At 28.5% G+C, this 15235-nt stretch overlaps 1 protein-coding gene across 1 annotated transcript in view; it reads right to left on the bottom strand.

Annotated features, from left to right (window-relative positions):
• The window catches only part of LOC114128341 (protein O-mannosyl-transferase TMTC2-like), a 256521-nt gene that overhangs the window by 22947 nt on the left and 218339 nt on the right, over positions 1–15235 (bottom strand). The window contains exon 8 of the mRNA XM_050205030.1: positions 75–319. Within this exon, the coding sequence (XP_050060987.1) occupies positions 75–319 (245 nt within the window). The remainder of the gene's footprint in view (positions 1–74; positions 320–15235) is intronic.

The following is a 15235-nucleotide window of genomic DNA, read 5'->3' as shown; positions in this document are numbered from 1 at the left end:
GTTTATTCATACTTTTATTCGCCAATATTACCACAATAACATTTAAAGTAAAATAAATATTCAATAATGCTCACCCGAGAATTGTAGTACGGTGGTAAAATGGATACTGCGTGCTTGTAGGCCTGAACCGCGTCCGAGTGCCTGCCCCGGTCGGCATGCAGTTTTCCCAACGTGACCAATGCCGACACCCTACTGGTCACGTGGTTCATCGGATCCTTAGAATAAGAACCGTCCAGTGAAACGCACAGCTTCAGCACGGATTCCGCTTCCTCACATCGACCCATCGTAGCCAATAGCTGTCCCATGTTCAGGTAAGCCACTGCGGAAAAAAAAAATATTAATATACGTATAAATAATATCTTATTTTATTTCCAGTGGCGTCTATAGTTATTACTGCAGATTGGACGAGAGATATGCGAAGATATGACGGTCAGGAAATAAGGAAAGACGGATACGTTTTTCTTAGCAAGACTGTGGATGTAACAGTTGCTGACCTAATCTCGTGCGGTGAACTTAAAGATGTAGGAGCTAAGTCATTTTTAGTTCAAAATCAAGCCTTGCTGAAATAGTTAGATTCCGATAGATATTTATTACTATAAATATGAAGAGATTATGAAGAACACGTCATTAGACTGATTTAAAAAATTCTTTTTTTATAAGTTGCAATAAAAAAATGTTATATAATATTAAACTACGAATTATTTATTAATTTGAAATGGTTTTTACTTTTTTATCGTTATTTCAAGTTAAATAAACAAAATCAGAGATTTTGAAGTTCATCTATTTTATAAAAAAAAAAATTATAATAAATAATTAAAACACATCTATTCTATCAGGCGTGGTGATAGTATTTTATGTAAATTCACGTTTGATATATACGATATATGATAATATATGATACATAGGTACGTACGTATTCACGTACTCAAATAGTTTGTCATACCAGGTTTCAAATTACAAAACAAAATCTTAAATTTTGAAATGGTCGATATCGATGCTGAAAGCATACAGACAGCACCGCAGGCTATAGTATGTAGATCAATAATCTATACGTTTAATATTATTTAATAAACAAGTCGATAATGAAAACAATAATAATCCAATACGAACATTAAGTCCGCATTTTGGGGTTTTAGGTTTCTTATGAATTCAAATTTTTATTATTACTATAGTAGTATAATTGTAATAATCATACGCGTAAGGTTCTGATCGTAATACAGTCAAAAATTATTATTTTTTCTTCCAAAAACGTCTACAGGTGCAATGGATTTATAATTAAAATTTCCCGGTGATGCGATTGATTGTCATCCACACGAATGTAAATCCATGATTGCCTATTTTTTTTCTTGCCGTCATCGCCACCAATCGTATGATAGGTAATTATAATATATATTATAGCGCTATAATTCTACGCTACTGGTTATTAGAGCGCAGGTATAATATAATAACGATGACGATGATGATAATACGCAAGGAAAACAGACACGCGGCTGGCGAACTCGTCCTCGTGAAACCTTAAAATAATATTTGGCCGCCTAATAGTAAATCGGATATAAATCCGACCCGTCGGCGCGTTCAACAAACAAAGGAACGTGACACGCGCGTCTCTATTTACATAAGTACAAGCGAGAGATAACGGCGAATGCGATAATTAACTACGAGTATATAATATATTATATTGTATTACGCTATATTATAGCTTTAAAGGATAATGTCCTCTACACCAGGTTTGTTTCCGCAAACAACATTTTTTAATATATAAAACCCCTTAATCGTATCGGATGGCAGCATCGCGTCGGTTTTTAATTAGTTTCATATTTTTTTTGTAGCGTTTTTTATTATTTTTAAATCCCATTGTTTTTTTTTTTTTTAAACGAAACTCAAATTATTTATTTAATATTTAAGTATATGTTTAAATAAATAAATGGAAAATAAATATTAAGCACTAAGATTTGAAATATATAATATATTACCTATTAGTCAAACATGATCACTCCTATTTTATCATCGGTTTCAATATTTATTTATTTTAGATATCTATTGCAACGAAAAAATTTCCTATTAGTATATTAAGCTAACTATAGATAACTCAGAAACTAGTTTTTTCGGATTGAATTTAGATATGTTTACATTTAAAACAAAAATTCGTCGATTTATTTTTTTTAAACGTTGAATTTGATAAAAAATATGCATGTATAACCAAATTAATATTGTATATACATATATGGTATAAAAAAATTCTAAGTTATTTAAATTATCATAGTCATTAAGTATACTTAACATTTTTAAAAATCTCAATTTTGAACAAATGATAAAACAATGATGAGCAACATACAATTATTATGATGAACGGTGAGTTTTTGAATCGCATAGACCAACGGTACTCGCTAGAATTTAAGAAAGAGCCAAATGTAATTTTTGAGAACTACTTGCGGGTCGTATACATTTTTAATGATAATAATTAAAAATATAAACATTTACAACTGTTTATAAAGTTTAGCGGAGAATAATAAAATGAGAAAGAAAATATTTTGTTAAGAAAGGGTATTGTAGGAAAATAGAAAATTTAAAAATAAGCAGCTTACTCACAGAATTAAATATTAATACAACGACAACGCGTGATAAAATACAAACGGACAATAAGCGATTACGGATAAACCGTTCTTTCAAGACTACGCGGTGGAAATGAATAAACTCATAATTTATTGTAGGTACCTACTTATCTGTCCAACTGGTAATTCAATACAAGTTGAAATTAAAGAAAGATAAAATAAATAAAAATAATAAGAAGATGAAAAGCGACGATCATTTTATTCACTGTTTATAGAAATTTGGAGTTTGGAACGTACAATTTAATTTTAGTGCGGTTCGCACTAAATTTGTTAAAGGGCCGTGCATTGGAAACCGTTGGCGTAGACGGTACCTACGATTATTTCCACAGTTTTAGGTATATTGGGGTTTGAGTGCCCGTAATCGAATCATTTTCAGGAGGGCTTTGAGATGATTATAACGATTATTATTAATATTAAAACGCGTTGAGATAATAATTATCAAGACTTGTACCTATATTGGGAGGGGTGAACATTATAATATTATGTATTAAATTAATTAAATGATGGAATGTTGTTATAGACATTTTTGCTACAGTATTTACATATAGGTACACCGAACTTAAATTCTGTGCACGATAGAAGATGTCCAGTAATAAAAACTCTCGAGAGGGGAAAAAATCTGAGCGACGTGGTAGGTTATACGAACATAATATACGAGTATATGGGTACGTCGTATTTACATTATTGTTGTAACAAAATAATATGGTTACGCGAGTACTTTGTGAATACTGTTCTTTGCAGCGATAAACATTAAATATATGATAATAAACTTTTGACGTAGTGCCGCGGCTGACAATATGAAAACAGAGAGCTCACTTAAGACCGTAAGAAAAAGAAAAGAAAATTTTAAACTGCAGGATAAAACGCGCACCGACTGTGGTTTCGATACCACTAAAACAAATTAACTTCCGCTTCACGTACAAAAATGACATTTTTTTTCGTCTATTTTGGCGTTTTGAAAATTAGCAATCTATACAACGACGATAATAAAACATATAATGTACTTAAAATATCGTCTATATTTATGATAACGATATATATCTATAAAAATCATAAATATTTAGAATGATGACAAGTGGTTATTTTCCGAGGTCTGTTATTGTTTAATATCTCGTTTTCTTTTATATCACGTTCTATGGTATAGTTACGACCTATAACTATCGTCTTTGCACAGCTAAAAAAGTCAGTTACAATATGTCATCGTTATTTTTATTACAGATGTACACAGAGAGGTGGTAGATGCTATAAAAATACAAAACGCGTAAAGTTTTATTTATTTGTCGATAAAAAAAATTAAATCACCGAGTGTTCGACGACCGATCCGTACGTATAACGAAGAAATCATATTGTATATTGTAAATATTCTATTGTTGTATACGAGAGGTTTCACGGTGATTGTTGTATTTTTGTGTAAAGGCGTGTGCGAGTTTACGTACTTTTCATCTCGTTTGTCTTTATCAAAAGAATATTATAAAATTACTCGTTGAAACAGTCAAGAAATATTTAAAAATATTAAATATATCTTACTTTTGGACTTTTAAAAATATTTTGTTGTTTTTAAAAAACAAATTTAATGTGGTTAACGAAAAATTAGAGTCGATATTATAATAAAGTGCTTATGACGAAAATGGTTGCAATATATTGTTTTCATGATTAATTTCACTTTAGCCAAGACTCTGGGACTGAATAATTATCATCAGTCTATCTCATAATTTATACGATTAAGTTAAATCATTCTAATCCTGTATCTATGCAAAAAAAAATGAAAGTCTATGGCTGAGCTGTTATAACGAAATGGTCTACAATTATTATGGTCAAAATACCATTTGAGTATACTCATTACATATTTATGGACAAGGGTTCGTAAAGCTCGGACACCGTAATAGTCCACAAAATATCTCCGAATAAAACTATAAGCCTACTGAAGGTCTCGCATTATTAAACTTACTTTTTTCTCCGTATTTTTTAGATCTTATTTTATATCACAGCACGTTTGGAACAAAACCTAGAAAAACTGATCTCCTAGTAATATATATCACATAATGAGTGAGATATATATATATATATATTATACAGAGAGAGAGATAGAGATAGAAATACGTTCAAAGTATAAAACAGATGACTTTTGCCAGTTGCCCCTGCCCGTCCTGACACTTGATACATACTTGTTATATATATATACGACGACAATCTTATTTATTTGAAAGAGGAGCCGACCGCGCCACCGAGTCTATGGTGGCAGAGAGAGAATAGAAATAAATAACGCTGGGCGTGTGACTCATAATTGCAAAGCATTTTCGAGGCGAACACGAGTCAATAATATATATTTACTTATATATATATATATATACGCACATGAATGCGAGTGTGTGCGTGCTTTCCACAGAACGATTTGCACCCTTCTTCCCCAGTCTGTGTTCCAAAAACGTATTTCACACGCACACGTTCATATCGGCTACAGTATCGATGGCCGACTATTGGGTGGGAGAGGAAAGAAGATAGACGTCTATTATGTGTACATGTGTGTGTGTGTGTGTGTATACAGTGATCAAAAGCACGAAAAAAGAAACGTTGTACAGAAATGTACACTAGTCACTAAGGTTGGTTTTTTTGGTATGTAAATTTATTTATTTAGATAATACTATAATATTATGTCACCTAAAGAGTAGGATATATTCTGATTATGGAATATGGTCTGCTTGTATGAATTGTAAACAAATGATAGTGTTTAAGGGAAAATAGGAATGAGCGTGCTGTGTAAATTGTGCTGTTTATTAAAACATCTTATTAAGATATATTTCAATAAAATGTTTAACTTTTGAAATATAAATTTAAAAGTAAAAAACATTTTAAAAAACCATTATTAGAAAAAAAAAAACTAGAAATAGATTAGTCTTAACTTTCATCGGTTTAATTGACTGCTACTATAATTAGCATCTTCCATCGGACACGTCACGAATAGCTCCAAACTACTTTGAAAACAATTGGGCCGCGTGCGACGGAATATAATCGCGTGGTCGCGTTTTCATTAATTAAATCAACGGTTGTTGTTTGATTTGTATATTTTAAAAACGAAGGTCCGTTACAACAATTATTATGGTAGCGGTTATTTTAATATAATAATATATAAATAATATAATTAAAGGTCAAACATGAGAGTGTCATGACAACAATAAAGGATGAGTGTTGTCCCACAGAGCCCTTCTGTATTTCCTATCCAACGTGCCAAGTTAATAACGTTTTGATACAATAATAATCATTATTGCGTCCTACGTGTTCCAATTACTATTACTAACATCGTCATAACATGATACGACACACGCTTAAGGTCGAGTGGAAAGCAAAACATGAAACATAGTTTTGTAATGTAAAACAAAAAAAAAAAATACTCAAAACCCAGTCGGCGACAAGGACTATGACTAGTTTGCGTACATATGGAAATTTCCTAACGCAAAATTCGTTTGCGCAAAAAATATTAAAAAATTAACTACTTGTTTGCACAATAATAAAATATTATATTATACGTAATACGTATTTATACGAACGGTATAACACCAGTAGAAGGAATTTTGTTTTGTAAAATATAAATCGTACGTTGACGTACAAAACTATGTGGGAAACACCTCATATGTATGTAGTAGGTATTTACGCATTCTCAATCAACAACTTATTATTAAATAAATCTATGACGATTTTGAAAGTATGCTCGTGATTTAAGATTAAAAAAATGTCTCTAGTATAGTACCTACGTTATTACGGGAATATAAATATATGAATTCCGAGGTTGATATAAATATGGCTTTGAATATTTGTTCGGTTTACCAGACGATGTATAGGAGAACATTATAGATTGAGTATGTAGTGCGTAAACTAGGAGAACTAGTTCGTTTGTGAGAAGTCTTATAAACGTATTTTTAATGTGTATCTATACGCGATTGAATTGTGATTGATTTGTATTAAAAAAATCGTCTCGTTTTATGGTTATACGATAATCCGATTATTATATTTCCTAGGTGAGTATTTGGTAACTATAATGATATTGACCGTGATAGTAGTGTCTAGAGAAGTCACGCGATCGTATATTATAATGACAAAAAACGCTAACAAGACATGTATAGAACAAGTTCTTAAGTTGATAGACACTGTTGTATTTGATTAGTTGAAATATTTTCTGCAAACATTGGAGACTGCGACGGTTTTAACGAACGGAACAGTGACGATTTATGAATACGTCTGTGAGAAATATGTTATTATAATACACTATAAGTATTTGCGATGTCGGAAAAATATCGATTTAAAAAAAACGGAAAATATTTTACAGACTTATATTGAACAATGCATTTGTACTATTGCCGGATATCAAATTGAGAATCATCTTAGTGTTACATTTTTTAACTTTTTAAGAATTAATTTTTATCAAAATAACTAATATAGGTATAGTGTTTGTATATTTAGCTATAGTTTTTAGGATTACTTGGAATTTTTTAAATTTTAAGTAGGTATTATAATTTTATCGAACATGTATAAAATCACTATCTTCAAAATAATTGGTGAATATTTACAGAATTTAAACATTTATCAAGTACAATAAATAAAATCAGAACAAGAGGTCCATTGAAAACATCTTCAGATGTTCATTAAAGTTTTTACTTAGAATTAATATAAGTAACATTTAAATAATAAAAATTAGAAATTATATTGTTTGAATAAATATTGTTAGCAAAATACTATACATATTTATTTTATTCTGCGTAAGTCGAGCAATTGTTTTCTAAGGTTATAGTTATAAAATGTTCTCTACACAGTAATATTTATAGGTGGATTAAATAATAATGATGTATCTTCTTAAACGGAAATTATAATTATAAAATTTAATTTAATTTAATATTGTAATACAAACAACATTTTACAAGATGTACATATATTTAGTTTAATTATGCTATTTTTATGATATTTTTAATTACTACATTTAAAAATCCATTAATAATACTTCATAATTTGAATTTTAAAATACATTAGCAAAAAATGATGAAATAAATGGTTTATGATAAAAATACGATTTTATTTGTTTTTATAATTTTTAATGTATTTTGTATCTACGGGTTATATTTATTCAGTAACTTGTTCAACCCTGTCTATCATAATATTGAACGCGCAAAAAAATAATACCTATAAGACCTAAACTCATATTATGCTTATGAATCGTATCCTTAATACCATACTTGCGTTGAGTGATCCGAAAACAATATAAAATTATTATTTTACCTATGCGTATATTTGCGAATGAACGAACGTCTTCAAAATTTGATTTCGAAACCAGTGTATAAATAGATATTTTAGTAGTTAGTTTTAATGGATATCTTTTTTAGGGATATTATTTTTGGATCGGAGTCTTACTCATATGATACTATTTGTAAAAATTATGGACGTTATTTTGTTTTTAACTATAATAATTAACTATTAAAGACATTTTAATTTTAATAAAAGTTTAGTCATAATTGAGTTTAATAGTAAATTTAATGAAAGAGAGCTTGTTAATGTATACTTATTATTTTATCAAAAATAAGTTTCCAATAATTGTTTTTTAAATTTAAAATGTTCGTAAATGCCCATTAAAATTTAACGCTTAGTGAAATAATTGATTAACATTTATATTAATATAATTTAATGTTATGAATAAGTTATTATAATTATAAAATTTGAATTGCCAGAAATTGTACTTATTAACTACTGTCTACTGGGTAATATTATTATTTTCTCAGTTAGGTATTTCAAACGCGTAATATAGTCGAGGGGCTGAAGATAATTATTTAATATTTTAACGTCTGGCGTATATAAAATTATTTTTATACGTTTATTTCATATTATATAAATTATCATAATTAATTACTAATGTTATAATTACTCCCATCGTTATAATAAAACAGTTTAATAGCAATACTAATTGCCATTTTCTTTTTAAAAATTGAAAAATGAACGTTAGACGTATAATATGATTATTATTTATAATGTTAAATTTACTTTTATGCATAATATATTAATATATTATTCGTATTAAAATAATTGTAACTAATAAATACCATGTCGTTTTTATATCACAGTACTATAATAAATAATAAAAAAAAAAGCAGTGTTATGGTAATATTAGTTTGATTATTTTTCTGTGTAAAAACGTTCCGTCAGACTGGGTCGTAGTATTATAGGTAGTAACGACAAAACAATATATAAGTCCGGAACGAGAAAAATCGAGTGTTTTGCTCGAGGCGATGCGATCGTATTTTGCTTTGCGCTGCTGTGTTTGCAGAACTCGACGATAATAATATATTATGCGAGAGTATGTGTCGCGCACGGTTCGTGAGCTCTGTCTCGTGTTTTGCACTACACAATATTCAGCTCGACGACGTCAAACCCGTAACGAAGAACAAACGGAGCGATAATATAACAACGCTGTCGGGGAAAAGAGCGCACGTCAATTTTTTTAATCACGAAGCGAATTCAAACGAACGAGACGCGTTAGGACCGATCGTCCGCCGGCAGCGAGCACGCGTTATTATATATTTTTATTCGCAATGTGTGGAAAACGTTACAGTTCAAATAATATATAGTCTGCAGTTCTGCGTATAAACGATCTCGCAAACAAACGATTTTCGTACTGTTTTTTTTTTTTTTTGTTTTTACGGGATGTCGAAGCGACAGGATTTATAAAAACGAACGAATTTGTAAGACAGTTCTTTTTCCACTCGCCTACGAGCTATGAACGGCCAAGGCAGTACCTATACTGTAATAATATTATAATAGCTATGTCGCGAAGTAGCTGACGAGTGATTAAATATCGAATTGAGAGGTTCAACGTTTCGATTTGTGGTGTTTACGTTTGTGTAAAGTACGAACTGAACGAAATGTATATTACAGCTAATATGCAACAAGTCCCCCTGAAATTAAAGAAAGTCGTTGATGCGGATACAAACAAATTCTAACAATATTGTTCAAAGTAAAAGAAAATAAAACAAACCATAACCTCGTTTTTTAGTGAAATCGCTCAAATAATATAATTTAATTAATATTACGTAGATAAAATATTTTTAACGAATTAGAAATAAATCGAAAGCTCTTTTTTGATACAGTGCACAGCGATCACTACGTATCATGGGAAATATATTAGACGGTATGTTTAAAAGAGATTATTTTGGCTACCTATATCATATCGGTACAACGCGACGATTACCTTATAGTTTATACATTTCAATGGAGGGGTGTTGATGTCACCATACACGATTTAATTAAAATTATACTAAGGAAATACAATGGTTTTTATGTTGGGCGTTAACTTTCGTACATAACAATATGTTTATTTGTTATAAATTTCATTTTGATACTCATAATGTATGCATAGAATTCAAAAACAATAATGTACAGTACGCAGAGGTGCACGAGTCGCTCGATAAAATTGTCAAATAATATTTGATTTTGTGTAACTTCAAAACTGTCCTAGTACTGCGTTTAGATGTTTTTATGATACACGTTCAATGTAAATGAAGTCTATACTGCGTATAACGTGTACGCGTCACTCAGACATTTAGATGGCGACAACAAAAACTTCAAAACAACAGTAATAACTAATGACAAGATATTGGGACCCAACGAACCACGTGTTATTCGATATCGGAGCAGCGAGTAATCGCACGATTATAAAAATTCGAACGAATGTATAACGATTTGTATTGTCGAATTTGTTGGACCGTAAAATGTTTGAAAATTTTCATTTATTCATTTTTATTTTTACCGTATTTAAATTGTTTGTTCAATCGAAACGTAGTCACTGGCGATCGTATTATTATTATTATATTTTCGAGTCGTAATATATTCACACACAAATGACTATAAGACTTATAGTTAAAGCAATATACATCATGTAAGAACAGTAGTTAATCGCAGACATTTTAGACATCAACACCTTTCATGTTACTAAACTCCATACGACTACCATCAGCTATCTACTATTAAACATAAAGCTTGATTTACCTACTTTGTAATTATTTAATAAGCAATAAAACCTTTAATAACAACTACCATTGAGTTCTTGTTATTTAAATATATATATTTAAGACATTTAAAGCATCACAAGGTTACATTAATACATTATAATATCATGATATTATGAATAATATAATAACGTGTATAACTGTGTAAGACTTATAATAATAAGTATATCACTGGCCTATATAAGATTTATTTGAAGGGAGAGATATGACTAAAATAGTTTTTCTCTCTCCCTTCGAATTACATGAAGATACTATCAATTTATTACAACTTCATACCTAATATATATAGGGCTTAAATTTTAAAACATAATAAGCAACAAAAAATGCATACGATTATTTTAAAAAATGCGAAAAAGAAGTACTTGAATTTATTTTTAAAAAAATTTAAAAATTAATTATTTACCACGTATTTCCTTAGTTTTGCAGAAGTGAAACTGACTCTATTGTCTGACAGAATATTTTTAAACATAGAAAACGAACACTCTACATCCACTGAAGTGATCGGTGCATACTTAATTTTAAATTACAACATTAAATCATAAATTTAGAAACGATCAATATCAATGTTCAAGGCATACTGACCGTATGCATAGGTACTGCAGGCTATATGTAAATCGATAATCTATAGTTTTAATATATTTAGTAAACAATCTGATAACGAAAACAATAATAATCTAATATTGAAATTAAATGAAATGGGTTTTTCCATTTTATATTAATTATTTTAATTTGATTACAATTGCAAAATAAACATATACAAATCTACAGCTGGAATAATTTTTTAAAAAAAAGCAAAAAAATCATTTACATAAAAAAAAAAAGCCAAAATAAATTGGTTTATTACAATAATATATTATAATAAGTAGATATAAGTTTAGGGGTACTAACAGATGACTAAATGCTACCAAAATACGTCTGAGTAGGTAAGTATTTAAAGTATATACTAAATGTTTATGAGTTATAAAAATCAGAATTTAAATAAGCTCCGCATTATTAAATTAAAAAATGGAAGCGAGTATGCTTAGTATAGTGATTACATATTATATATTATGTGTACTTACTAAACTATAAGTAGATTTTAAAATACTTATAATAATTACAAAAATAATATACTTGACCATCATGCGAAAGAGTAATATTACATTTTATTATATAATATATTATTGTGTACCTATGTATAATGATTCACTAATCACTATTAAGCATACTCGCTTCCATTTTTTCCTTAAGGGTTGCGTGATATTTACACGTTTTTATATGAAGTAAAGGTTAAACGAGGTTAAGACACATTAAGTGCACATGCAGTAGCTTTTATCTATTAACGAGCGTCGTAAAAATTTGTGGTTTTGGAGTCGGCAAGCGAAACGACAAACTTCTATGGCAGCCCCGAAAGGCTGTCAATAAAAATTATCTATATATATATAATATACATAGGTATAATATCCACTCAATACCCAAACGTATGAAATTCGATACAGGCGGTCCCTCGTCGGAGCGGTCTGTTTCAGAAACGTTCGAGTTGAATTGGGTTAGGTCAGATAGCCGATGACATATACTATACTATTACACTGCAAGAAAATAACGTCATTCCGACGAATTCTTCGTAAATACCTCAAATAATAATAGTAGCGGTTTTGAAGGTTTTTAAATGTGTTTTTGAACATTTCTTTCATTGGTGTAACGTGTAGGTATATGAAGAAACATCCAAGACTTAGTCTTTTTACTAGCTATATACGCCGCGCGCCGTAGGCATCAATATATATATATATGTATACTTTGTAGTTGGGTCCTGAATTAATTAAGGTGCTACGCTCAAAGCTTTGCACCCGAATTAACCCGAACCCGTAACACCTCTATAAACCCTTAAAAAAAAAAAATCAAACACTCAAGACCCATATAACTCGAACGATTTTTTTTACAAAACACCCGTATTAAAAGAAATCTGAATATATTATTTTACAAACTTGTATAATAATTTTATAAAATTTGTACTATTTATTGACTAAGATTTCACTGATAAGCATATTGATGAATACCTATATAGTTATTCTAATGATATATTCAAATAGAACAGAAGGAAGTTGTTGTAGTTATGTAAAAAAAACTAATGGCAGTTTTATAAGTAAAAAATATGTATTTTTTTTCTTGTGCATCAACTTATTGTATGATTTGTATGCTATTAATTCAAAAATAGTTTTGGGACATTTTTAGAATGATTACAAAATATTTGAATTGTTTGGTTTTAGAATAATTATGATCAAATTATAAAAAAAATATTTCAAAAAGCATTAAAGTTAATCGTGAAAATTAGTTTTTTACATTTGATAGTCGTTTTATTGCAGTGTATTAGCAATGTACTTTTATTATTTTAAAATTGAGCTTGTATTAAGTTGTTAATATGATAAATACTTTTATTTTCAAATAACTTTTATTTGAAAAATGTTTGATTTTTATTTCAGAGAATGGTATATTATTTTGGAATTTGAAAATATAACATTTATCTAAAAATACTTTTATAGATAAATCTATAAAACATTTAATTTTAAATGTACAATAAATTAAATGTATAATCAAAACATTATGTTTAAATTACTTAAATATTATGAAATATTTCAAACGTAAATTTTTAGTTTATTAAAGTATAATTGTTTACTATTTGATGACATATTTAAACATTAAATGTTTATAATTATAAATATTGTACTTAAATATGGATTTAATATATGTTATTTTATGAGTTTGTGTATTAAATACAAATATGGTTTTCAGTAAAAAAAAATTCTATTTACGTGTTAAGCTATAAACATATAAATATATATGTCCATTTACGAAAAAAATAGCTAAATGACTTAAGAAACCATTTAGTCGATAAATACGCATAAAGCTACAAAATAAATATACCTATAATATATATATATATATATATAAATAAATATTACAATAGTTAAAAGACTAAGAGCTACAAAAATAGAATTTTTGTATTGTTATTGTATGAATAATGAACATATATATCTATGAATGTGTTTTTAAAACAATTTTTATATAATATATAATATTATAATTTATGAATTTAAAATGTTTTAAACATAATAAAATATGTTATGATATAAAACAAATAAAAACATAGGAATTAAAAAATATATATATTTCTTGTATGTAAATGCTCATTAAATATTAGAAATATGTTAATAATTTTTTAAATAAAAATCTCTTACATAAAAATAATTTCTATGCATATTGAGTTCAGTGAAATTACTTAAACGACAGACTTAAAATTAAACGTTTAAGGTGTATGATTATGTGTTTACTGTTGCCACTTGTCATACACATTTTCATAATAATATGCAGTGTCTATTAATCACACTATTTTTAAAATGTATGTATTTCAGCATTTCAGTTTTAAAGCATGTTAAATATTTTTTTTTTGGATTTTCAGTATTGTTACATGCCAAAGAGTCAATAATGCGCTTTAGAAAATTATTCAGAAAAAATTGAAAAGGATGGTTCACTTCGACCGATTTGTACGCGAGGAAGATGGTAACCCGACGCGCAGTGTATTAATGAAGTCTAACTCGGATTACGGGGAACGGTTTCAATAAAAAAAGAATAATAATAATCATAAAAAAGATGAAAAACAAATGCCCAACTTTTTTCTTTTTTTTTTTTTATTGTTATTAAAACTGTGGGAATTTAATCAAAAAACTCGCGCTAGAAAAAAAAAAACTTTTGCCCGGAGGAGTTTAAAATTCGATTACTGCCCGACTGTGGTATAGGACGAAGAGAGAGAGAGAGAGAAAACGAGAAAAGGAAAAAAAAGAGAAAAAAATAACTGTGGTTTTCATTAACCTTTATGAACTGAACGGAGGATAAAATAATTTGTGGTAACATTACTGTTTCGGTGAAAACGAATACTGCAGCTTTAACTTTCTTTATCGTTATCATTATTACTATTATTATTATTATTTTTATTATACGAGTTGTTAATGGTGTTGGTTGGGGCTTAAGCAACCGTTAGTTGGATGTATATACACGCTGTGGGCCGTGTGAGTCGCCATAAATAACGGAAATAATCCTTATACCGCGAATGTCCGTTTTTATTTTTTCGTTTCTCTTTCGCAGGTTAGATATCGTAGTTATATACAGTCATACAGATAATAGCACGAGCTTTATTATCGTCTAAAACGTCCAAAGTCAAATGTAATTCAAAATATTTCCAAAATATGGTCTTGAATACAATATTATTTTAATTAGATTTTCATCATAATTTTAAAATTAAGTTACGTTTATGTAAATAATGAATGCATGTATTATCTACTCATTATTAAGAAAAGTTTTAATTTTTTTCTTCAGATAATTTTATTTTATTGCAAAACAACAACACTAAAAACATTTATATTTCCAAAATTTTTAATCATCATCATTTTTTAAACTTTTAAATGTTGAATTAGAACATTCAACTTCAAAGTAATATCAAAACTCAAGTCAAAATTTCTTTAAATTTATAATCGTTAAATGTACTCTATAATATTATTATAAATACGAGGTAATCCGTTTAAGTGACTATCTACTGATTGTTTGAAA

Source organism: Aphis gossypii, chromosome 3 (genome assembly GCF_020184175.1).
Source record: "Aphis gossypii isolate Hap1 chromosome 3, ASM2018417v2, whole genome shotgun sequence".
In the NCBI taxonomy this organism is placed as follows: domain Eukaryota; kingdom Metazoa; phylum Arthropoda; class Insecta; order Hemiptera; family Aphididae; genus Aphis; species Aphis gossypii.
This window is presented reverse-complemented; position numbering and strand designations above follow the sequence as displayed.